The 26,519-nt window shown below is 32.6% G+C and overlaps 2 protein-coding genes across 5 annotated transcripts in view; one reads left to right on the plus strand and one right to left on the minus strand.

Moving 5' to 3' along the window:
• Nucleotides 1-26,519, minus strand: part of barr (non-SMC condensin I complex subunit H) — a 224,848-nt gene that overhangs the window by 16,919 nt on the left and 181,410 nt on the right. The gene's annotated exons all lie outside the window — the stretch shown is intronic.
• LOC145326022 (uncharacterized) overlaps nucleotides 6,501-26,519 on the plus strand; it is a 30,242-nt gene continuing 10,223 nt past the window's right edge. For 2 of the 4 annotated variants that reach the window (XR_013881729.1, XM_080169114.1), the window contains exons 1-10: nucleotides 6,501-6,691; nucleotides 7,092-7,216; nucleotides 7,813-7,909; nucleotides 8,493-8,585; nucleotides 10,055-10,123; nucleotides 19,222-19,325; nucleotides 24,660-24,804; nucleotides 25,225-25,371; nucleotides 25,740-25,966; nucleotides 26,335-26,443. Coding sequence is in view for 3 of the 4 variants with exons in the window: in XM_080169114.1 (XP_080025240.1) it covers nucleotides 6,553-6,691; nucleotides 7,092-7,216; nucleotides 7,813-7,909; nucleotides 8,493-8,585; nucleotides 10,055-10,123; nucleotides 19,222-19,325; nucleotides 24,660-24,804; nucleotides 25,225-25,371; nucleotides 25,740-25,966; nucleotides 26,335-26,443 (1,255 nt within the window). In the remaining variant the exon portion in view is untranslated. The remainder of the gene's footprint in view (nucleotides 6,692-7,091; nucleotides 7,217-7,812; nucleotides 7,910-8,492; nucleotides 8,586-10,054; nucleotides 10,124-19,221; nucleotides 19,326-24,659; nucleotides 24,805-25,224; nucleotides 25,372-25,739; nucleotides 25,967-26,334; nucleotides 26,444-26,519) is intronic. The other 2 variants (XM_080169116.1, XM_080169115.1) reach the window with 2 other exon arrangements.

A 26,519-nucleotide genomic window follows, 5' to 3' on the forward strand; every position in this document is an offset into this window, starting at 1 on the left:
AAGAGGAAATTTAAATTTAAAGAAAAAATTTAACAATAACGTTAAATTAAAGAAACATCCACGAAAAATTTCATGCAAAAATAATAACAAATAAAAACATGCTGTAATTTTTAACAATTCAGTATTTTGCAAGAAAAGAAAAATTGAAAAAGGAAAGAAATTTTAACTTATTTCAAAAAAATAGTGGTGAAACATTAATTGAAAGAAAAATAAGAATTGTTTGTAATAAGAAAGAAAAAGAAAAATTTAGTAATTTAATTTAATCAAGAAGTGACAAGGTGTTGCGACATTCTGCTTCGAAATCTTTAAAAAACTGGCCAAAATTATCATAAACAGATTTTGCGGCGAAAAAATCGTCATCTAAAGTATGGTTAATTTCTTCTAATTGTTCTTTATAACAAGATGCACGATTAATCAACTCTCTAACTACTAAATGTTTATCAGTTTTACTTTGATAAACGACAAAATAATGCAGGTTTAAGCCTAAAATCTGCTTATAGGCAACTATATTTTGAGCATGGAATGACTTAACACTCCTGAGTTTATAGAACTCGAATGGTGTCATGATAAAAAACGTTGATCTGAAAAAATGTTAGAGACATGAATAGGTAAGTATGTCAGTTTAGAAAAAACAATATTAATATAAAAATACCGGAATTAAGAAAGCAGAAAAATAAAAAATTTCTAATAATAACTAAAGGGTTAGGGAGGGTGGGTGAAAACGTATTAAAAAGCGATGTAAGAGAGAGTACTAGCTCTATCGGTGTAATGAAAACGAATGAAAATATGAAAAACGTTTTGTATTAAAGTAAGTTTTAGGAGATTTCAACTCGTGTGCCGGCAGGCTATAAAAACGTGCGACGCGCAAATTTTCGAGAATGCTCCGTGATGTAATTTCAGCAATCGATCAATAAAATAATATCAATATTCCTCATTAATTCAACAAAAAATGGCCATTTTGTAACTTCATGTTATTCCATTAAAAACGTCTTATTTCGTTTCCTTATGCTACAATTAATATTTTTTATCGATCGATATTCCATAAATCACTAAAGAATCCGTCGAAAATAAGCTAAAAGAGTTTTAATATTGGGAAAATTCGAAGAATTCGATAAGTATTTAGGAACCAATCTCCATTTACTATTTAAATTCTCTTGAATAATCCCCAAATGCAAATAAAATCCCCAACTGAAAATAGTAAATGAAAAAATACGTTGAAAAAACATATATATAATACACTAAAAACTAAAACTTACTGTTGAAAACGTATTAAAAAGCGATGTAAGAGAGAGTACTAGCTCTATCGGTGTAATGAAAACGAATGAAAATATGAAAAACGTTTTGTATTAAAGTAAGTTTTAGGAGATTTCAACTCGTGTGCCGGCAGGCTATAAAAACGTGCGACGCGCAAATTTTCGAGAATGCTCCGTGATGTAATTTCAGCAATCGATCAATAAAATAATATCAATATTCCTCATTAATTCAACAAAAAATGGCCATTCTATGGCTTTCTTCATCAATAACCGCGTTGCCAAGTTTAAAGTTGTTGAAATTTTTTTTTTAAATAAAAAAGTATGATTAGGTTGAACTAGATTTTACATTTTTAAAAATATGTGCTCCCATTACTAGAAAAACTACAACCACTGTGCTTTGAACCAAAAGTATGTGTGTATATGAAATTGAACCGTTTAAACATTGCATTGCTTGTTTAAAACCAAAGAAAGAACCCAACGTTTTCAAACTAACACATTTATGAGTGCGCATGTTTATAAAACTTTGGGTATCAGACTATTCCTGTAATTCCCAAACCATGACCTATCCCTCCCTGTATATTACAGATGTCTCGGTTGATAATTGAGTTGTTTTTATTTAAGATTTGGCAGCCATGGTCGGCCATCTTGAAAATCAATAGCTTTGGCACAAATAGCAGCCGAGTCCGTCAATCAATTCAATCGATTAAATTCTTTCTTAAAGTTTTGATTCTATTTGTGATATAAATTGTTTTTTTGATAAATTTAAAGTTATTTTAATCTAAACAAGTGATATATCAGGCAATTTGTGAATGGATTTTCGTGTTTATGATGAATATTGTCAAAAAATATTTAAATTATGTTAAATGTGATAATATTTGGATTTATTTGGGTATTTTTATTATTTCAGTGACTATAACTTCAAGGACTGTGTATTGGAATTGTTTGGGAATTTCAATTTGCCCATTTGGGTAGAAATTTTAGTTGATAAACCAAGACTTACCCAATATATAGAGCATTAATCACAGTGGCCCTAGCGTATCTTTTGCTTAAAAATCGTGACCTCATCAGTTGAAAACATCATAACTTTTTTATTTTTAGGAGTTATGACTTAATTTTTACCATTTTAGAAACGGGAAAACATGTATTTTAATTAGAAAGTCTGAAAGAAATAATTTATTTTATAAATTCTACTGTTAATTTAGCAAAATATGCCAAATTTTGACTAAAAATCGTACTTTTTTACTCAAATCACATTACAGAAGTTCTGACAAATTTGCTTAAACATGGTGTAACGGCTTTATCTTTTGAGTTAGATGATAGTTTTAAATATAATAAAAGTTTTTTATATAATATATTATCTACAAGTTTTGGAATTTTTTGGATAGGCCTCCAGGTTCAGATCCTGCAGGCTTCCAGATCGACTCTCTGGACAGGTATAAAAAATGAAATGAAAAAATTCTTTTACAAAATATTATACTATAGGGTGTTTCTCAGAAACGACTTGAGATAAATGGAGCAAACCTTGGGATAACACTTTTGTAGGCCTATATTTAATTTTAGAATTATCATTGACCACCCACCCCCAAACCCCTAATTTAGGGGAGGGGGCAGGGGGATTATACTATAGGGTGTTTCTAAGAAACGACTTGAGATAAATGGAGCAAACCTTAGGATAAAACTTTTGTAGGCCTATATTTGATTTTAGAATTATTGCTGACCACCCACCCACCCCCAAACCCCTAATTAAGGGGGGGGGGGCGGGTGGATCATACTATTGGGTGTTTCTCAGAAATGACTTGAGATAAATGGAGCAAACCTTAAGATAAAACTTTTGTAGGCCAATATTTGATTTTAGAACTTTTGTTGACCACCCACCCACCCCCAAACCCCTAATTTAGGGGGAGGCGGGTGGATCATACTATAGGGTTTTTCTTAGAAACAACTTGAGATAAATAGAGCAAACCTTAGGATAAAACTTTTGTAGGCCTATATTTGATTTTAGAATTATCGCTGACCACCCACCCACCCCCAAACCCCTAATTTAGGGGGGTGGGCAGGTGGATTTTACTCTAGGGTGTTTCTCAGTAACCACTTGAGATAAATGGAGCAAACCTTAGGATAACACTTTTGTAGGCTTATAGTTATTTTCAGAATTATCGTTGACTACTTACCCACCCCCAATCCCCCTTAACTGAGGGGAGCTGTGAGGCTGGTTTAATACTTAAATAAATATTGCTCACCCCCCACTCACCCCCACCCCCAAACCCTCTTATGGCAAAGGAAAAAGGTGGGAGGCTGGTGTTTAACACTAGTGTGTATAACTTAGAAACCACTTGAGAACCATGGAGAGCAAACCTTGGATTTAACATTAGTAGGCCTAATACTATTTTATACTAGTGTGTACTACTCATATACCACATCTGATACATGGATCAAACTTTAGTAATAAACTTTTGTAGGCCTAAAGTGGCTTTTGAAATAGCATTGACCCTCCACCCAACCTCAAAACCCCTTAATCTGGAGGGGAAAGGGTTGGTGGTTAATACTATTCAAACTTTTGTGTTTAAAAAAAAAAACACTAGGGATAGAACCCAAAAATTTTAAAATCTGGATTTTTCCTTGATTTTAGATTTGTATTCTACAAGGATGACAACATTCATAAAAGCAAAGCACAGAAATGGTAGGACAAATGGACATTAACCCGTGTATAGTGTCAGAACTGAACAATCAGAATATAAATGTATAAGAGGATAATCAAAATTGTAAGCAAATTTGTTGAAAGACTGCTTGATACAGAATAATGTTTTTGGACATACTTACATTTTTAGGACTTGATTATAGAGTTGCTTTGCGTTTTCCTAGGAATCAGTATACCATAAATTAGGTCAATCAGATGAATTATACCACATAAAAATTTGTTAGTAAAATGTAGAAATCAGCATGTTCAAAATGGATGTACGGTCGACATACCAGTAATGCTTATAGAGTTTCTACGCTTTCTAAATTGTACCTCACTACTAAGGGCATCACCATGCAAAGTTTGAAATTGATAGGACAATTCTAACATGCCTAAATTAACAAAAAAAAGCTATCCATTCTGGACGGATGGACTGACCCTAAGGAAGGGAAGTTTGTACACTTAAAGGAAATTAAATTCATTACCAAATTTTGGGTGGTACGTGTATGCTTGTTTTTAGTTATCAACCTAATTCTTTTTGTAAAGTCTCTTATGTTACTGAATGTATTGGTAAAACTTAGAAAATTGAATTTCGGTATTTTCCTTCTAGGGGCTAGTGGAGCAAAAGACCCCTTAAAACACTAAAAATATGAGTTCTGAGCTTCTTTTTCAAGATATCAACCTGATTTTTTAAAAGAAACTTTATCAAAATTACTGAACTAAGTAAGCATTACACATTTTATTTTGGGACTTTCCTTCATCATTGGCCTTTTGGACAAAAAGACAAAAACTGAAAATAGGAGTTCTAAGCTTATACTAAAGATATCAAAGAATAGTTATTTCTCGCATCATAATATAACATGCTTTCCGCGGATATAGAATGTACAAATATGAGATTAAAACTTGTTTTTTAGCCCTGAGGTGCCGAAGGCACCAGCTAAAATAAGCTGAGAACTCCTATTTTTAGTGTCGGGGACTTTTGCTCCACAAGCCCCTAGAAGGAAAGACCCAAAATAAAATATGTGATTAGTTCAGTTATTCTTAGTGGTCATTGGTCAACGATAGTACTAAAATCAAATATAGGACTACTAAAGTGTTATCCCAAGGTTTTTTCTCCATTTATTGCAAGTATTTCTTAGGAGCACCCTATAGTATAATCCAACCGCCCCCCCCCCCCCCTAAATTAGGGGTTTGGGGGTGGGTGGGTGGTGAACGATAATTTTAAAATCAAATATAGGCCTACAAAAGTTTTATCCTAAGGTTTTCTCCATTTATCTCAAGTCGTTTCTGAGAAACACCCAATAGTATGATCCACCCGCCCCCCCCCCCCCTAAATTAGGGGTTTTGGGGTGGGAGGGTGGTCAGCATTAATTCTAAAATCAAATATAGGCCTACAAAAGTTTTATCCTAAGGTTTGCTCCATTTATCTCAAGTCGTTTCTGAGAAACACCCTATAATATAATCCACCTGCCCCCCCCCCTAAATTAGGGGTTTGGGGGTGGGTGGGTGGTCAGCGATAATTTTTTTTTTTGGGGGGGGGGGTTGGGGGGGTCGAAGATAATTTTAAAAGTAACTTTGGCCCTATAGAAGCTTAAATCCAAAATTAGCTCCCTCTAGCTCTAAGGGTTCTCGAGTAAACCCCCCCCCCCTGCCCAAATGGGAATTATGCACATCCTCCTTTATAGAAAATCTTTGCTTTAATAAACAATTTTTTTATTCAATAAAAATTCAATTATAGTACGACATATAATGTTAAGAATACAATAATAATCTCCTGTTTATATAACACTACACTGAGAAATAGCGCAAATCGCGAAAAATCACCATAAAATTGCGGCTAAATTAAAGTATGACTCACACGGGGTGAGAGGGGGTGAACTTCCCACGGTTCAAATGTAATAAAATTTTGCACAGTCACGAATAAGCGCATATTCTTGCCGCGTTTTTCTGCGTGTAACGATATCTCTATTTTTAGGCTTATAATAAACGCTCAAAAATACCTTATATTTAATGACTTAAATTGCCCTTAAGAAAAATTAAATATTAATTTTTTTTTATAAAAAACGATAAATGAGGTCATAATTAAACTATTTATGCAAAAAAAATTATTAATTTATCTTAAATAAGAACAAAGATATGATGTTTTTAACACCTACTAAAAGGATAAATTTTGTCGGGATTTGGCCTAAATATCGCGTCGACTAAAGTTGTTTACAAAAGATACACTACACTACGCTGCAGGGCCACTGTGTAATACATTCCTGTTTCGATTTGAAGCTCCCCAGAGGGCTGGTTTCTACCAACTGTTTTGGTTTGAAATGGAAAATGTTTAAATATTTTTAGATTCCATACCTAGGATATATCTAGATATTTCCTTTATGGGGAGGGTTAAAAAAGATAAACCTTTGTGAACCTATAAGATCCATACTTATTAATTTCTTTAGCGGTTATCGAGATTCATCGCAACAAACAGGCAAAAGGACATCCTGTTTCTAATATGATTAATTTACATTAATCTTCTAATTTTGTTCCAAATTGTTATTGTAAAGTTATCTATTATTTCAAGATCAAATAATTTCAGATATCCACACAGAAAAAATACACATACAATTATAAATAAAGATGGGGCGTAAAAAGAAGAAGCCCTCCAAGCCTTGGTGCTGGTATTGCAACAGAATATTCGACGACGAAAAGATTTTGATCCAACATCAGAAAGCAAAACATTTTAAATGCCACATTTGTCACAAAAAATTATATACAGGTGAGTGATTTTAAAGTAGAATTTTAGCCTTTTTACACATCCTTACATGATTGAAATTAAGGACGACTGCTTTTGCCTTTCCTGTGCAACCCTTAAGGCTCATATTCTCTTTGCCAAAAGTTTGTGCATTCAAAATTTGATTTTCGAAGACAACTGTTTTTTTGTGAAAATCCCCTGTATTTAATGTCCCTGCTTATTAATATATAAAAAATATTGAGATTTTCTTTGAAATATCACATACCACCCCTTTTCTTCTTTAAAAAAAACTGAATAGGTAGGTAGGTAACTGCTTTATAACTTACTTCGTCCAATCCATGAATTTTTTGTGCATCGCTAGGTAGGTACCTACTTACTAATGGATTTGTAATTCTTTTTTTTTAAATCAATGATATTTGCCTAGGTCCTGGATTATCTATTCATTGTATGCAAGTACACAAAGAGACACTAGACAAAGTTCCCAACTCTGCGCCCGGACGAGGAAATATCGAAATAGAAATCTATGGAATGGAAGGCATACCTGAACAGGTTTAATACAGTTTTGTTTTTATCCTTGCAATAAAGTAACAGGATCTCTGTCTGTGTGTGTGTGTGTGTGTGTGTCTGTCTGTCTGTCTGTAATGGTGGATCTCGAAAACCGCTGAATCGATATGGTTCTCATTTACAATAGGAACTCATTTAAAATTATCAATAGATTTGGAAGCCTGTAAATTAAACCATGTTAAAAAATACTTAATTTCTATTCTACTCCTTTTTACTTAATTTCTTACTACCTGTTTCATTTTCTCTCACTGTTATCGTTTTAATATTATATAAAATCATTAGATTCAGAGACAGGGATATGTTATCTGGAGTAATTTATTTGTCTATAACAAGCCAAAAAAGACAGGTCTCAAAAATAGCAATATATACCTATTCTTTGTTTATGTTTACAGTTTGTAAAATGCTGTTTTTGTGTATTTTACAATAAAATACAGAAAATAAAAATATTTTATATTGAACTTACTTCAGTAAAATTAGGAGATATTTTTCGATTTCTTATAATTGTCAAACTTTTCAAAAATAGAAAGAAATGACTTATACTTATCTATAGGTACTTAATGATACATATTTTCCATTTACAGGACGTAAAGGCCCACGAAGCTAGGGGCGGTGTGATGGACGATGATGATCAAGTAAAGTCTAACTCACCTTCTGTCAGCACACCACCTCTTCAAACAGGTAAACAAACATGTCAACAGATTTTCCCAGTTTAACAGGGAAAAGTATTATGTTAAACAAAAGGTAGAACATATCCTAGTATAAAATCATTTGTTGGTTTTATTAAAAATTCCATTTTTCTAGGAAATTTGTTTTTTCTTATTTTATTTCTACTATCATACGTTCAAATGAACCTTTTTTTAAAAATTTTCATGCAATTTTCTACATTTTGTTAATCTTAATACTTTTCTCTTTTGTGTATGTATATCATATGCTTTTCTTTTTTGAAACTACTAGGGTTTATATTTGTATTTGTTTCCAATAGTTTTGTTTTGTGTTTTGTGAAAATCTTCTATCTAGATGGGAATTTGAAAAGGTTCTTTGTTATGTGTGTGTTTTTGATTACCTATTGATTTTTCATGTATATAATATGTTTTAATGATATTGTAAATCTGCACCTAACAATAAGACAATTAAGGGGAATTATTTCCAAAAAGATGAAGCTTTTAGTTTACACACCTCTAGAATTGACATTTATTGTTAAATTAACCATTAAATATTCCCTTAATCTGTAATCTGCATCTTAACTAACTCCCACGTGCAGGTCCGCAGTTACCTCCTGGAGTTATGATGGGAGGAGCTGGTGGTCAAGGGTCCGGAGGTATGAACTGGGCCCCTGGTATGCCTCAACCTCAAGGTGCGTTGTTGGCTCCTAATTATTAGATGCAAGCCTCTTATATTTCTTACCTGTTGGTTGGTTGGTTTGTGCTGCGCCCTGATAATATTATTACCTAGTTATTCGTCCAGAATTCTTTGTTTTTGCCTAAATCTATACTTAACCTGATCAAAATATTTAATGGTGATATTGTGTCTTCTTATTATATTTATTAAAGTAGTACCTATGCTGTTTTCGTGCCTAACTTCTTTAGAAATTATATTTTTGGCAAATTAAATACATAGACCAGAGGTGCATTATAATGCACTTTTATATTTCTAAAAAATAATAACTAATGTGTGTCTTTTGATAGTGTAATTTAGTAAAGTACCTATATAGAAAATAAAGGGTTAAATATTGTTTATATAAAAAAAAAGAAGACTGTGAAAGTATATTTTCATCTCAATTACAATACTACTTTTTACTCTTTTCAAACACTTTCCACTATAAATAAGGAAAACAACATACATAAGTACCTAGCAAAACAAAAAAATCATGAAATGGAAAAAAGATTTTTTTTGAAGCATGGCCGACAGACAGAGAGACAAAACAATTTGTAGAAAGTTGTTTGTAGTTTGTAAAGAATCTAACCTGCACATAAAAGTATCTGAAAACAATATTTACCTCTCATTGTTGAGCAGAATTGCATGATAAAATATGCTTTGTATTGGCCCTTTACTGTGAATTTTGTTGCATGTCATTTGGTTATATAATTTACAGTATGTATGGCTGATACTAAATATTATATTATTTTCCACTCTACCTGTATGTCTCTAACATTAGAATTCATATTTGAAGAGGTGGGGTGGGTTCGAATGTTTTTATTTTAAAAAGATATGTTTGTAAATGTTGCATAAATAAAAAATTTCTGAAATACATCTGTAGGACTTATATTTATAGAGAACTTCTTTTATCATCTTTTTTTAAAAGTGGACTATGCACGAACGAGAGCAAGTGATTCTTAGCACCTTCCAGCAGGGATACTAAATATTTTATTGTGAATATACTAGGGTTATGTTTTATATAGTTAAACCAATTTTTAAAAATCAAGTTTCACCATGGTTTTCTATGAATAAAACTTTGAAATGTTAAGAATTTTTTGATGAAATATCATCAAATGTTATGTTGAGTTCAAAGGATCAAATAAAATAACACGCCAAGTTAACATTTTTAATTGAAAAAGTTTACTTTTGTGTAACAGCAGTTTGAACTCAACAAAACATTTGATGAAATATAGCTCAAAAATGGCCAACATTTTAAAGTTTTTTCATATTAAACCATGGTGAAACTTAAAAAAAAATTTATATAACGATATTAAACATAGCTCTAGTATATTCACAAAAAAAAAACATTTAGAATCACTGCTGGAAGGTGCTTAGAATCACTTGCTCTCGTTCGTGCATAGTCCTCTTTGCATTAGTATTGAAATCCTAAACTGTTTTATTTTTAAGATGGAGGTATGATGGGACAGCAACCCTCTCGTCCATTGTTCCCCTCTGCACTTGGACCTGACAATTCAGGTAAAAATATACTTTTTATTCCATACCATAGTTGTACTTTATCTTAATTCTTCTTGTTGCAATAGAGAATTATTCAGTTTTGTTTAATTGTCAAAGAATAAAGATGAAATATAACCATGAAAAACATTAAAATAAAAAGATGTAATGAAGTCAGAAAGATTAAACTTAATGAATTTAACACAGATGTTTTGCAAATTTAGAAAAAATTACTAGATATCTCCATAATAAAAATATATTAAGAAATATACATGTAAATCTTTATTTGGCTTTAAATTAGCATTAAATTAAAATTGGGAGAATAAAGCAGAAGAAAACAACTCTTTTTGATGGTGGGAATGTTCTTAATTAATGCACCAACCTTGTTTTTGTCATTATTACATGTTTCAATTTAAATATTTATCCAATAATGGTGCATTTTCTTTCAAACGGTGAATGCATTGTTAAGAGCTGTATAATTTTCTAATATGTTCTAATGAATTGTATTCATTCTGATTTACAAACAAAAAGATATTTGATACATTATGATGTAAAATGATATTTATCATTTTCTTTTGTAACATGTTCTTTTTTTCTATCACCACAGAGATTCTTTTAACATTAAATCACTGACACGCAAGATGAACTTTGTAAATTAAAGTAAGTGTTTGAACATGTGCATAAATATTTTTAATAATATATATGTAAAGAAGCTTTAATGAATTACAAGGTATGTGCTAAAAAATATTGCCCATTATTCCTGATGTAAAGGTAGGGGCCCAGCATTTGTGTCATTGGACTATTAAAAAGGTAGGGGAGTTTTATTAAGCTACTTAAAATAAGGTAGGATAAAAAAAATAGGATACAAAATTACTAACTGTAAAGGTAGGAACATAAAAATTAAGGACTCGTAACTGTTTTAATGAAATGTGGTGGAAAGTTGTATTTAAAGGTAGGTCTATTATTTTTTAAAGAAAATAGGCCAATAGTATTTTATTTCATTGGGAAAAAGGAGCAGGGGGAAAAAGTGTAACCATTTTGCATTTGCCCACCAAAAAATATTTGATCAGATGCAGGGCGACCACTGCATACTATATATACTATTTATACTATATAGGATGAATTTGGATACTATATCATACTATATGACCAAAATTTACTATATATACTATATATTATTACCTTTACTTGACAAAAATTTACTATATATACTATATAATATTACATTTATATAACAAAAAACTAATATTGTCAGTTTTGTGACAACGCCTCTTTAGGAGCGTTTTGTCTTATTTTCACATTAGTTCTTCTCCTATTTCTAGCCCCTGCGGGGGGCTCAAAAGATACTGTGAAACGACTAAAATGCAAAAAGCTCTAGGTACAGAAAAAAGAGATGAAGAAAATCCTTTAAAATATATGTTTGTGATTATGATTTAAATATTAGTTATTTTTCATAGAATTAACTTAAGGGTGAGGGGGAAGTTTTATTAGGCTAGGTATTAATGTGAGAATATAGGTTATTTGGGATAAAAGTTTACTTTTGGGTAGTAGTTCACTTATATTTAATAACTTTTTTGGATAAGTTTCCAGGTTCAGGTGCAGCAGGCTAAAAGATGGTTTCTGGACAGGTAAAAAAATTGTAAAATTTATAGATCAACTTATTGAACAGAATATGCATCTTTTAGGATGTTATTAACAAATCTGAAGAAAAAAATTAAAATTGGCCTGCAAGTTCTGGTCCTGCAGGCCACCAGGTCCACTCTGGACTGTTAAAAATTCAATTTTTGTTTGCAGAGTTAGAGGTCAACCTATAAAACAGAATATGCATCTTTTTGGATGTTATTAACATATCTGAAAAAAAATTGAAAATTAGCCCCCAAGGTCAAGCTCTGCAGGCCTCCAGGTCCACTCTGGTCAGGTAAAAAATCAAATATCTTATTTTAAGAGTTAGAGGTCAACTTATAAAACAGAATATGTATTTTTTTGGATCTTTTTAACATATCTGAAGAAAATATATAAATCGGCCTCCAAGTTCAGGTCCTGCAGGCCTTTAGGTCCACTCTGAACAGGTAAACAATCAAATTTCTTATATGAAGAGTTAGAGGTATATTTATATAACAGAATATGCATTTACTTGGATAATATTAACATATAGGGATCCAAGTTTAGGTTTATTCAGGACAGGTAAAAGACTCAAATTTCTTATTTGAGGAGTTCAAGTTCAGGGCTCCAGGTTTTCTCTGGACAGAGTCTACATGGAAGCCTGCAGCACCTGGACCTGGAGGTCAATGGTATTTTTTCTTTATATATGTAAATAACATCTAAAAAGATGCTTATATGGTGTTTTATAAACTTACCTCTAACTACATAAATAAGAAATTTTGATTTTTACCTGTCCAGAGTCCACCTGGAGGCCTGCAGCATCAAAACCTAGAGGTCAGTTGTCATTTTTTCTTTAAACATATAAATAGCATCTATAAGGATGCTTATGTTGTTTAATAAACCTCCTTATTTAAAATTTTTATTTTATTTGTGTACAGAGTCCACCTGGAGGCCTGCAGCTCCTAAACCTGAAGGCCAATTTTATTTTTTCCTTCAAATATTTAAAGAACATCCAAATATAAGCCTACAAGCTAAATATATAATTAACTGTTCAATTGAGGGAAGTTTGATTTTTACCTGTCCAGAGTCTGCAGGACTAGAACTTAGAGATCGATTTTAATTTTTTTCTTCAGTTATGTTATGTTAATCCAAAAAGATGCATATTCTTTTTTATAAGTTGACCTCTAACTATTCAAAAAAGAAATTTGAATTTTTTACTTGTCCAGATTGGACATGGAGACCTGCAGGACCAGAACTTGGAGGCCAATTTAAATTTTTTCTTCAGATATGTTAATAGCATTCAAAAAGATGCATATTCTGTTTTATTAGTTGGCCTCTAACTCTTCAAATAAAAAAATATCTATAACCTGTCCAGAGTGGACCTGGAGGCCTGCAAGACCAGAACTTGGAGGCCTATTTAATTTTTTCTTCATTTATGTTAATAACATCCAAAAAGATGCATATTTTGTTTTATATGTTGATCTCTAACTCTTCAAACAGAAATTTAAATTTTTTTACTTGTCCAGAAACCACCTTCCAGATAACCTGCAGCACCTGAACCTAAGACCTATCCAAAAAGTGATTAAATATATGTGAAATACTAACCAAAAGTAAACTTTTATCATAAATAACCTATAGTCTCACATTAATACCTAGCCTAATAATCACAGAGTAAGCCCCTTATATGTGAAATTGCTTTGATAACAGCTATGCTTTGAGTTATTATTGATGATGTATATACTATGTATTACTTAATAATTCTAAGTCCGATACTATATCATACTATATGAGTTTTAAAAAATATACTATATATACTATATGGATTTAAAAAATATACTATAAAAATACTATATTTTTTTTGTTTTGGAGTGGTCGCCCTGCAGATGTTGATTTTGGCCCTTCCCCTTTTTAGTAGGTCCTAAGTCTTTAAACTTTCAATTTTCATTAATAGCTTTCTTTGGGGTAATTTTAGAAGTTTAAAGAAATTATTGGATTTTGAAAAGTATTTGTGTGTTCTCTTGAATGACAACCACCTGGCACATGACCCTGACCACCATCAGAGAGAGATGTTGTGCTTCTATTCTCCCACTCTCTCATCTTCATTTATCAAGGTTTGTCTTTTCCTTTTAGGTGATAATATGAAAGCAATGGGTGGCTGGAATGACCAAAATAGTTGGAACAACCAAGGCGGCGGGGGAGGAGGAGTTAACAACGGCGGATGGGGTAGTTGGATTGGGCCTGACGGACCCAACAGACCACCGATGGGGGGCAATTTCAATAATGGTTCTGGAGGAAACTTTAATAATGGTGGAGCAGGACATGGTGGCAACTTCAACAATGGACCTGGCGGCGGGAACTTTAACAATGGCCCATATGGCAATTTTAACAATGGGGGAGGCCCAGGGGGAAATTTCAATAATGGTGGAAACTTCGATGGTCCTGGTGGAAACTTTAATCCAGGCGCCATGATGAATATGATGCGAAGTATGATGGGAGGCGGGGGCTGTGATGGCAATTGGCAGGGCCCTCCATGGGGAAGAATGGGAGGTGGTGGGGGTGGACCTAACGGGGGAGGAGATGGTCCTCCAAGAGGTGGTGGCGGACGAGGAAATTGGGATGAACCTGGAGGGGACCAAATGGGAGATATGGATGGTCCTCCTCGCAGAGGTGGCGGTGTTTTGGGAAGTGGCCCTCCTGGTGGTAATAGGGGGAACAATGGTGGAAATAGAAGTTGGAGATATGACAATTAAATGAACTTAAATCCAAGTGAAATGATGATCTATCGATTTTTAAAAACCTATTCTAAGTTATATCAATTAAGTTGTATTTATTTTGAATAATTTCACCAATTTAAATAATAATGAACTAAGCCAATTAAATATATTTTATTTATTCTTGTAAAACTAAGATATATTTAAATATGTAAAGAAAAAGCATATCTTTTGCATTTGTAATATCTATCTTCTTTTCATTGTTGATGTTTTTTTTGGACCTGAATAAAGTATTTTGTTTGTATGGAATTTTTTTTTAATTCTCTATCAAATTTTAATAATAATGTTTGTGTAAACCTTAAGCTGTAATTAGTCAAAATTGACTAAAGAAATCTGATAACTTAGTATAGATAAAACATGATACTGTGAAAATGATAACAAATCAAAATAACTGTTCAAAAAATTTGCTTTCATATTAACGCCTACAAGGAACTTACAAATTAACCAACAATATCCTATTAAATAAAGTATTATGTCTTTTTGTCTGAAGTTTAAGATTTCAATAACTACTGAACCGATTGAGGTCTTTTTTTAAAGTAAGCTTGACATAGCTTCTGTAATGGTTTTAAGCTATTTTGTTAGCCACTCTCTACCTCTTCGAGTACCTATCTCCTAGATGCCAGGGTTGGAGACTCTAGTTAGTATTTGAATAATGAAATACATTCTAACGAATAATCTAGTTCTAAGTAGCCATTTGTGAAGGGTATATTTTAAATGTGCTTGAACACTGCTAGTTTTAAAAAAAATGAGTAATTATAAAGTCCAATGTTTTTTTTCCAATAAGAAAATAAAAATATATACCTAACTTAGAAAAAAGAACTTATAAATCCAAGTAAGTTTTGAAATTGGCATGTTTTTATGTTAACCTAAGGTAGGTGAATCTTTTTTTTTGTTGCATAAACTACATTTGAAAGGTAGGTGAAATAATGTTTTATTATAGAAAGGATGTGTTTCTCAAATTATTGGATGGAGTTAGATCATTAAAAATAGCCAAATAAATGTTAAGATAGAAGCATGATAATAGTTCAGAAATCAAATGTTGGGTCAACTGCATTTCACGGTAAAATGTTCCTGGTAACGAATATCTTCAAAAATCTATGAACTAAGGCTTCTAACGGTGGAACGTATAGATTATGATTGCTCAAAACTTTTTCTGACAAAAGAAATCCTACAAATAATCTGGAATAGACATTAATAATGCACAATTATCTCGCAGTGCACTTAAATACTAAAAAATGACTTATTTTACGTGTTTTTCTTCAGTGTAGCTTTCCCTGTGCATCATTGGAACTTAGCTATTCCAGCCGTTTGGCAGAGGAAGCCTTAAAAATTCATAAAATTTTGATGATTTTCATTATCAGGAACATTTTACCGTGAACTGTAGTTGACCCCAAATGATTTAGAAACACATTCTTGAAATTGTCTTCTTTACAATCCTTTAACCCAGAAAAGCTTCCAAATTTAAGGTAGGAATTCTAATTTTTATGTGGTGATAACTATTTGTTTATTCTTTTTAATAATATGACGTAAAAAATCAGTTAATTTTTTATAGTTTTTATTTGTGCCTTAATAATTTTCACAAAGATCACTTTTTAACTTGGAACAAAGCACAACTTTGTAATTTTGTTAAATAGATATTTTCCTTTCTTAAAGCTTTCCCTATTTGTAGTGTAACTTAGTTAACATGGGATTCAACTTTATATCTATTTATTCTGACAGACAACGGGGGGTAGGATAGAGTAATTCTTACCATCTTGGGAAAGTACCTAAGTTAATACTATTTGGTAGTTTTATGTATAAAATCCTTATAGTAAAGTAACAGGATGTTTGTTTGTCTGGGTATCTGTGTGTCTGTACCGAAGGATCTCGCTAACCGCTGAACTGATCGGGTTCTCCTTAACAGGGTAGATTCTCATAGGTCCTGTGAAGGTTTATAACTATTTGGGGGGAGGGTACCACCACCCTCCCAAAAGAAATCACAATAGTGTCGCTAGCGTATGAATGTCTCTACGTAGCGTAGTGGAGCGTAGGGGCGTAGCCGCTAGTATAAGTATAAAGAAACTTCCCAATTCACAACTCAAATATTTTGTAGCTAGTAAAAGTTTAGGCTAAATTTTAACAAATCTAATAACTTAATAGCTTTTATTTACATACCAAATATTTTAAAATTCGAGTTCCTTCCCAACACTCAGGGACAAGAGAATAATATTCTGACAAATAATTCTAAAGGAAAATTTCCCCACAACCCCCTTCCCCTTTTCCTCCCCTTATTACCCACCCCTCTTCACTTAAATGAGAAAACAAAATATACTTCCACATACTTTAAAGGGTTTCGTGATTTTTTACATAGCTACCCCTGCCAACACCTGGGTAATTTTGTCAATATGGTGAGAAATACACCTTCCTCCACCACCCTCTTTAATAAAGGGGGGAGGCGGATGTGCCACTTTTTGAAACCAAAACCAAAAGTCAACAAAGGAACTCATCTAAAAAAAGAGTTACAGGTCTGAGATTTTGCATGGCAGTTGCTTTATAGGGGTACAATATGGAACTGTGAAGAAACGTTTGCGCAACCGCCAAAAACTGCCGTTTCCCGCCGAATTTTTTTTGCCTTTTCTGGCGGTTTTTGGCGGTTGCGCCGCTGTTTCTTCACAGTTCCAATTCGTACCCCTATTAAGCAACTGCCATGCAAAATCTCAGACCTGTAACTCTTTTTTTTAGTTAAGTTCCTTTGACTTTTAGTTTTGGTTTCAAAAAGTGGCACATCCGCCTCCCCCCTTTTGAATTGACAAAATTAATGAAAAGAAAAAGAATAACTATTTTGTTATAGAATACTAAATATTTTTATCACTCTTACATACCTGAATATTAGGTATTAAATACCATAGGAAAGAAACATTAAAACTATTTTTGATAAAATAATCAAGTTTTCTATTTAAAAATATTAGCTTTTGTTTACTTACTATTCTATAATCTAATGTTGAATATATTAATAACACGGATGACAACATTCATAAGTAGCGAATCAGAAAAAAATATGGATTGACAAATGGAAAAATTGAAACAAGCAAATGCTAATTGGCCATGAAATAGATGAATAAAAATCCATCCTCAAAAGCAGGAGACGAAAAAAATATGTGAAAATCGAAAACTAAAGCATCTTGTCTTTTCAACTAAGATCACAAAAATCCCTTAGAACGACGGACAGCTAATGTAATTTATAGAGTATCTTTGATACTAATAAGGGCTTTGGTTGTTCTGTTTGCTGTTAAAAATGTTTGTTTCAAGGGGGGGGGAAGTTTGTACACTTATAGGAAATAAAAATTCAGTACCAAAGTTTGGGAGGGTCGTATGGGCCTGTTTTTAAAGTTATCAACCTAATTCTTTTTGTAGGCTCTCTTATATGACTTGATATACACGGAAAACTTTGAAAATTGAATTTTGGGACTTTCCCTCTAGGGGCTAGTGGGGCAAAAGACCCCCCGAAACACTAAAATTTTAAGTTATGAGCTTATTTTTAAAGATATCGAGCTAATTTTTTAAATGGAACCTTTTATTACATAGATGAGTTGATTAGCCACCCCATATTTCATTTTTGCACTTTACTTCTAGGGGCTTTTGGAGTAAAACAACCCCCCCAAATACAAAATTTATAAGTTTTGAGCTTACATGCCCCTAGAGGTAAGGTGCAAAAATGAAATATGGGATGGCTAATCAACTCATTTATGCAATAAAAGCTTCCATTTAAAAAATCAGCTCGATATCTTTAAAAATAAGCTCATAACTTAAAATTATAGTGTTTTGGGGGGTCTTTTGCACCACTAGCCCCTAGAGGGAAAGTCCCAAAATTCAATTTTCAAAGTTTTCCGTGTATATCAAGTCATATAAGAGAGCCTACAAAAAGAATTAGGTTGATAACTTTAAAAACAAGCCCATACGACCCTCCCAAACTTTGGTACTGAATTTTTATTTCCTATAAGTGTACAAACTTCCCCCCCCCTTATTACATACATAATGAAATAATATCATAAATAGACATTCACATAGAAGTAGAACTCTGAGGTGAAAGGTATTCATGGGATATTAATTAAAACTATTAATCTTTCTAGAGCTAGATCTCTTATTTTTTCCAACTGTAGCAGAGATCCTTTTGCTCTGATTAAAAATCACCCTTTGAAATATTTGCATGCTTGGTAAAGGTTGCTAAAAATAACAGAATACAAATGTATTTCTATACATATTATCAATATCAATGCTTGTGTTACTATTGTCTTTTTATTCACTTAATATCATTTAATACTTGTCAACATTCTTTAAATGCAGAAATAGCCAAGGAAATGACAAAAGATCATGATAATCTTTTCCCCAATTCTTCCAAATTATGCCGTCGCTGGAAACATTTCAGGGTAGATTGAAGTATCAGCAAATTGTTCTTTTCTCTTCATGAAGATCTATCATGAGAGTTAGATTATGATATAAAAAGATGTAAATTGGCTTTTTTTTTTTTTAAATACAAGTCTGCATTTAAAGAATGTACTTACAGACAATAATACAAGGTACTGTATAATCTATAACAGAGAAATCACAAGAAAAAAATAAACTTAATTTTTCAACTGTTTGATAAAGGCAGAAAAGTGGATCAAGGGTTATTTTTCGAAAAGATTTAGCTTATTGTTTTCTTGTGATTTTTTAAACCATGTGAGCTGTTTGAATACCAATAAAAATTTTGATTATTTTTTTTGTTGCTAGGCAAGCCCACCTTCCCAGCTTATGGAGATACAACAGATGTTCCTCTTATCCCAGAACCTGGCCCAAACACAAAGATTTTTCATCCTTCTCATGATATCTCGCTGGTAAGTAGTCATACTTGTCTTTCTGTTAATATTTGCCAGGGATGGAAGGACTAATACATATAAATGCGCTAATTTTGTATTTTCATACCATATTTAGGTCCTCCCGCAGGGATAGGCGATAGGAAAAACTAATACCTACCCTTTATTTTCAATTTTCTATAGGTTAAAGTCGTGATTTTTTTTGGGGGGTGATCAAAAAATTTCATGAAAAACTAGTCTTATTATGCAAGGGCCGAAGCCACTAATAATATTATTATATGATAAATACTTATTTTCTTTCAATTAAATCTAAAAGGGTTAATTAGATGATATGCAATATTCCTTCCATCTCTGAATAATAAGAATAATAGCATCCATAAAAGCTTGCTATGTCAACTATAACCAACTTTTATCTTTTAGTAAAAGTTGGGAATTAATCTAAAGAAGGAAAAAACTTATTTATTTTGAAAGTATGTCTATTCAATGCTATCATCATATTATAATTTTTTTATAAAAGAATTTCAACAAAAAATTATAATAATCTATTTAATTTGATGTTTCTTTACATATTTTATTATGAAAATATGGGGAATATTTAAAGGTTAGCATGCCTTACACAAATTTTGATTTATTTTCATATTTATAATCAAATGTTTCAGAGAAAAACATATTTAATATTAAAAAAAAGATTGCCTTATAGTATAATATGCCCTTTTCATTTTGTTTTTAAAATTTCTAACAAATATGATAAATGTAAAGTTGTTCAGCCAAATTATATTTAAATGTTTGTTGTCCTATTGACAAGGCTTAACCATTTTAAGGAGGGTATGGTCTCATGAGCTAGGCTATGCCTCATATATCACGTGTAAGAACCAAGTTATCAACTATAAACCTGCTTGCAACTCTATCTATCTATGATTCTATGCTCCAGTGTTTGTGTTTATATACATACATTCACACAGTACAGTACCTGACCCTTAATATATAGTTTTTTTTATACTTAGATTATTTTTTAGTTTTTTTTAAGTTGCAGCTTATTTTTAGTTTTCTTTGGATTATTGCATTTAGTTTTGCCAGATAAATAGAAAGGGGGGGGGGGAATGTGGTGACTCGTGCCACGACATACCAGCGATTTTATTTTGGGTGCTACTCCCTTAGTTTTAGAGATAATTGGGTGAAATCTTTTGGGCTGCGTCACTAATTACCCCAAGTTTTGGTATCTTTCAAAAAAACGGCGACGGGTCCGCCGCTCCCGCCGTTCGCTGCCATTTTCCGCCGCCGCAAAAATTTTTTTTTTATTGCATTTCTGATATACCTTGATAAAGTCCCCCCACAGGGTTGCTAAGGGGAAAAATTTTTGAAAAAAATAACATGGTCTCAAATGATTCCAAATTACCTAATTCGGCGAGAAATGCAATAAAATTTTTTTTGGCGGCGGCGGAAAATGGCGATGGACGGCGGTACCGCCGCCATTTTTTATTCAAATATTTTTTTTACTGATCTACCTCAAAAGGTTTTGTCTCAATATCTTTAAAAGCTTAAGAGAGGCACTGAATTTAAGATATACCTTGATAAACGAGAATTTGAAAAAAATGTCCCCCCACAGGGTTGGTTTTAAGGGGAAAAATTTTTGAAAAAAATAACATGGTTTCAAATGATTCCAAATTGCCTAATTCGGCGAGAAATGCAATAAAAAAAAATTGGCGGCGGCGGAAAATGGCGGCGAACGGCGGGAGCGGCGGACCCGCCGCCGTTTTTTTTAAAAAGATACCAAAACTTTGGGTAATTAGTGACCCAGCCCAAAAGATTTCACCCAATTATCTCTAAAACTAAGGGAGTAGCACCCAAAATAAAATTGCTGGTATGTCGTGGCACGAGTCACCACATTCCCCCCCCCCCCCTTTTCTTGAAACTACAATTAGAAAGGCGAGCAGACAAACATTCAAGAAACTGTGTGGGAGGGGAGACTGAAAATTGCACTGGTGCCCAAAGTTTTACATACCCGATATCTTTTAGATTTAACACTTTGGGTACTTATACTGAATTTCAATTTGTTGGTTCTTAACTAGTTGTGTCTGAACCTTACAACCATACTTAAATCAACAGAAGGGGTAATATTGTTTTACATTATTGGGGAAGTAAACCCCGAACCACTTCATTATGCAATCTACATTTTCCTGGATATTTTGTCTACGGTAGACCATAAGTGTACAGCTTTACAGTACATTGTTTCTATTTGTTAAAGCAACACGTATGATAAAAGAAAAAGCTTCTGTTTAAAGTAAAATGCTTATATTTCAATCAAAATCTATATTTTTGTATTTTTTTTCCGATCCACTTCATTATGCAAATCAAAAGAAAATCAATGAGAAAACGTTTGTTTTGCCCTTTTCTCCACCTTTAAAAATTAATTCTGATAAAATAACAATTTTTTAAGGGATTTATGCATTATTTATAATGAAAAACAGTTTAAGTTAGATTTTATTGATTTTTCTAAATAAGAAATAATTGAAAAAAAAGAAATTCTTTCCCTATCACTTTAGAGGACAGCTGCTGACCCCCAGTCTTATGGATGAAGCTATATACATGTAAAAAATAAAAATTTGCCTGAAAAGTATACAAAAATGTTTTTAGATGTGCTAAATAATCCATTTTAAAATCTTGATTTTGAGGATGATGGCCTTTAAGATGCTCTTACTGGTGGTGATGGTGAGCTAAATGTTATCAAAGTGCATGCCCTTGAAGAAAACTTATATATTAAACTATGGTCCAATTTTTGTAGTCATAGCAGCCTCCAGGCAAGCAATATTAAAAAAGAAAATAATTGCAATTTTAATTACTAAAATTCATAAAGTAAATAATGTAGTTTTTAGATAATGGTTATATTTCATGTCGAAAGGCTCCACTGGAGGCTGCTATGACTACAAAAAATGGTACATTGGTTAATAGACAAGTTGTTGTAATGGTCATGTACTTATATAACATTTAGCTCACCTTCACCACCAGTAAGAGCATCTTAAAGGCCATCATCCTCAAAATCAAGATTTTAAAATGGATTTTTTTAACACATCAAAAAACATTTTTGTATACTTTTCAGGGTAATTTTTATCTTTAACATGTATATAGCTTCATCCATAAGACTGGGGGTCAGCAGCTGTCCTCTAAAGTGATAAGGATAGAATTTCTTTTTTTCAATTATTTCTTATTTAGAAAAATCATTAAAATCTACCTGAAACTGTTTTTCATTATAATTAATGCATAAATCCCTTAAAAAATTGTTATTTTATCAGAATCATTTTTTAAAAGTGGAGAAAAGTGCAAAACAAACATTTTCTCATTGATTTTCTTTTGATTTGCATAATGACGTGGATCGGTAAAAAATAAAAAAATATAGATTTTGATTGAAATATAAGCATTTTACTTTAAAAAGAATCTTTTTCTTTTATCATATGTGTTGCTTTAACAAATAGAAACAATGTAATGTAAAGCTGTACACTTATGGACTACCGTAGACAAAATATCCAGGAAAATGTAGATTGCATAATGAAGTGGTTCGGGGTTTATATCAATTTTATCGTCCTATGTCTTAACCCTTAAGATCCCGGAAGCAAATCTTAGCTATTATAAAACTCCACTGCCCCTATATTTTATTACCTAACTGTTTATACAAATCTCAAGTATTAATTTGATTTTTGGATGCTCTGTTTTTCTTAATACTTTCATGAATTTTCTTGTCCCTGGTTTGGTCAATTTTCTTTAGGAGGGGAGTAATTTTCAGACTTTAATGAGCAGGGCTGGATATCTGTTTATTTTAAGGGTTGGTTTGTCTTTAGATTTTTTTACTTATTGGCGGATTCTGTTAAATTGGTTTTATTAGCTGCCAGAATTTAATTGAGCCTGCTTTTGCAGCTTGTAAAAAAAAAGGCTGAATACAGTTGTGGGGTAAAAAGTTGTTTCAGCTGCTAAGTCCTGTGTTTTAGTTCTAGTTTACTATTATATAAATACAACGAAAACATCAGTTTCTGTGTTTTTACAATAGAAAAATTATTTTTTGTATAAAGAAAATATCTAGAAAAATATATCCCCTTGTTTTATATGAGAAAAAATGTAATTAAGGATTAGACAAAATAGACATAGCTTCAAGAATTCCTGCCGTACAAAAATACAGAAACTGAGAAAACATTCTATTTAATTAAAAATATAAAAACTTTATCTAGTCTAGAAAATATCTAAAGAAATGGAATTATCATTATTTTTTAAAAAATCTAAAGTAGACTATTTATTTATTATTTTGATTATTTTTAATTTTGCCTCTTTGTCCTATTTGATTTGATTTCTAAACAAATCCTTTTGCCTTTCTTATTGCATGAAAATTAAATGATTAAAATGTTTAATGTTGGTACTTTTTATTTATATAAAACACAACATGACTGATTTATATTTTTAATTTAACAATATAAAAAAAAGTTAGCTGTTTAATATTAGTAAATTATTTTTTGTTTGCACATTATTAACAAAGTCTAAATGTAATGTAAGATGGGACATGTAAAAAGTTTCTGAAAAATATTTGGTGTAACAGAACATTAGGTAAACAAGGATTTGAGGGGAAATTTTCTTGTTTTCATTCGAAACCCATTAATATACGGTGGATTAGAACCGGTTCTCATCCATACGAAGAAATTTTCTCTAGCATCGTTTATATATCTAGTTTTCTACTTGTATAAAAATGTACATTCGTTAGATTAAAATCATTTTTACCCCGTGCTTTCGGCATCTCGGGGCTAAAAAAAACTGGTTTAAATCTTATAATTGTATATTTCATATTCGCGGAAAGCTGTTTCTAATACGATGCGAGAAATAACTATTGTTTGTTCTACCATGTATTTTTTAGAATTTTGTCAAATGCCCCTAAAAATAACACGTTTGTGGAAATTTTCTTCACTCAGCTAAGTAAATATTAATGCTAAAGAATGTTTTTTTTTGTGAACTTGTAGTGTTAAAATAAAACCCCATTTTTTAGCTAATACCTTTATGTGATTTTTGACTATGTTAATAGGTATTTAAATCAATAGTAAAACATATTAAAAATAATACAGAAAGTCAAAGCTTTTCACCATAAACTAAGACTTAAATTTAAAGATTTTTTCATGTACATAAGTGATAGTTATTTGTTGGTATAGATGTAGTTTGATGAATAAATAAAAAGTTTTTGACAACATCTTGTTTATTGAAAAGCATATAAAAACTTGGAAAAGTAAGTAGTGATAGAAGGTCTGAACAGAAAAAAGGTTTGATATGATTTTAAAGAATTTTGGGACATTTTTTCTATTTATCTAATTTTCTTGTTGTCCATAGGAGGAGAGACGAGCAAGTTTGGCAAAGTATCGGCCCCCACCGCCGCCGCCCCCCGTGGCCACAGCTGTTGCGCCACAAACAAGCCAGGCTCCTAACCCACCGCAGGCTGTTTTTCAAACCTCAATTGCGGCTGAGCAGCCACAAGGTAAACACTTTTTTTTACCTCCACTACGATAGTTGTTTTAAAAATACTTGGGCTTTTCCCCAAAGATCCAAGTGAGCAAAGGACCCCCATTTATTGAGAATTGAAAATACGAGAGGGGTGGTAGTTTTTTTTCTTTGCGTATAACCCCTTTGAAGAGCCCTAACTAGCCCTTCAAGGCTACCCTGTATCCAATATAACCTAACCTCAAGTAAAAATAAACACACCAATAACTACCCCCATCCCCATTTTCAATTCACTGCATAATAAGTAGGAGGGTGTGCTGTGCTCAAACTCAGAAGGGCTAGTTTTTCTCCATGGTAAAAACAAGGCTTCCCTGCAAAGCACATTATTATTTTCTTTGTTGTTACTGTTATTTTACTGGATAGAAAGACATCCTACTACTTTATGCTATACTCCTAGTTTCTGATGCCCGTTTCTGGCAAAGTCAAAGCCCTGTGCCGCAGAGCCCTGGGCCGCAGTTTCTGCCGCAACACCAATATCTTTTCCGCGGTCAAAATATGGGTCAAAATATGGCCGGCTACCCACCGCAATCACCATCTCCTTCAGGTGTTGATACATAATACACCTAACCTAATGGTGCTGTCACTCAATCTATTTCTGGAGCACCAACCAGCCCTCCCCCTTAATGATTTAAAATAAAATATCTAGCCCCCGCGTGGCTCTACGGGATACTATCACTGAGGGACTTTTCTAACCGTTACCTAACCTATCTTAAAGCCTAAAAAATAAGTCTTTTCATTTGTATTAGGAAAAAAATTTAATAGGGTTACTCTATTTAAATAATTACAATCTTTTCTACAACAAGCTACCTAGGGTAGAATTTTACAAATACATTTTACATAAGGACGTATCTAAGTAATACTCTTAATATACTTCTTTGTTTTATATAAATTAATGAAGCATCTTTTGTTTAGGTCAATTGAGCCTGCTAAATTTCCCGACAGCCGGTGGCATTCCCATGAGCATAGCTGGGTTGCCTGCCGGATTATCGGCGCCGCCTGGCTTCACCTTCGCGCCTGTAATGCAGGCAGGTAATCCAGGCATGGCAACCATGGTGAGCCTACCCAACGGGGTGACGGCGACAGTTAGTTTTCCCACCACAGTCATGGCGGGACAACCCATTATTAGTCTGGCGCCACAGGTATTCATCAATCCAATTTATTATTATTCAAGGAAATATTATTGTGCATTCTATAACTTCCTTTGTCCGTCTCTCTTTCTGATATAGTTTTATTTTCATCTGCTTGGCTGTTTTTAGAGTCATATTCAAGAGCTATTAGATGTTATGTCTATAATATTGTTTTCATGTTCATAATCTGTTAGAATTTTTTTCCTTTATCAATAATAACAAATATACCGTATGTGTGTGTGTGTAGCCATTGTTTCCTAGTGTTTGGACCTAAGTAGTCATGGAGTAGGACGAGACACTTTTTAACAAATATATAGAAATATTAAAACCATGCTACTCGTTTTTATAGTTTGAGATATTCAATGAGATATATGTTATAGATGATGGCAGCCCGACCTGGAGGACCAGGTCTGCTACCTGGCGGCTTAACTGCTGGTGGTCCACCACCTGGAAGTATACCTGTGTCCATGGCTGGCATTCCTGTTTCTGGTAAGTACATTGTTTTGTTACCTTACCTAATCACTGGTGCTTTCCCTCAAACTTTTCCTATAAACACCCTAACAAA

The sequence above is a fragment of the Acartia tonsa genome, chromosome 8 (assembly GCF_053477335.1).
Source record: "Acartia tonsa isolate MP-2025a chromosome 8, ASM5347733v1, whole genome shotgun sequence".
NCBI classification, from domain to species: domain Eukaryota; kingdom Metazoa; phylum Arthropoda; class Copepoda; order Calanoida; family Acartiidae; genus Acartia; species Acartia tonsa.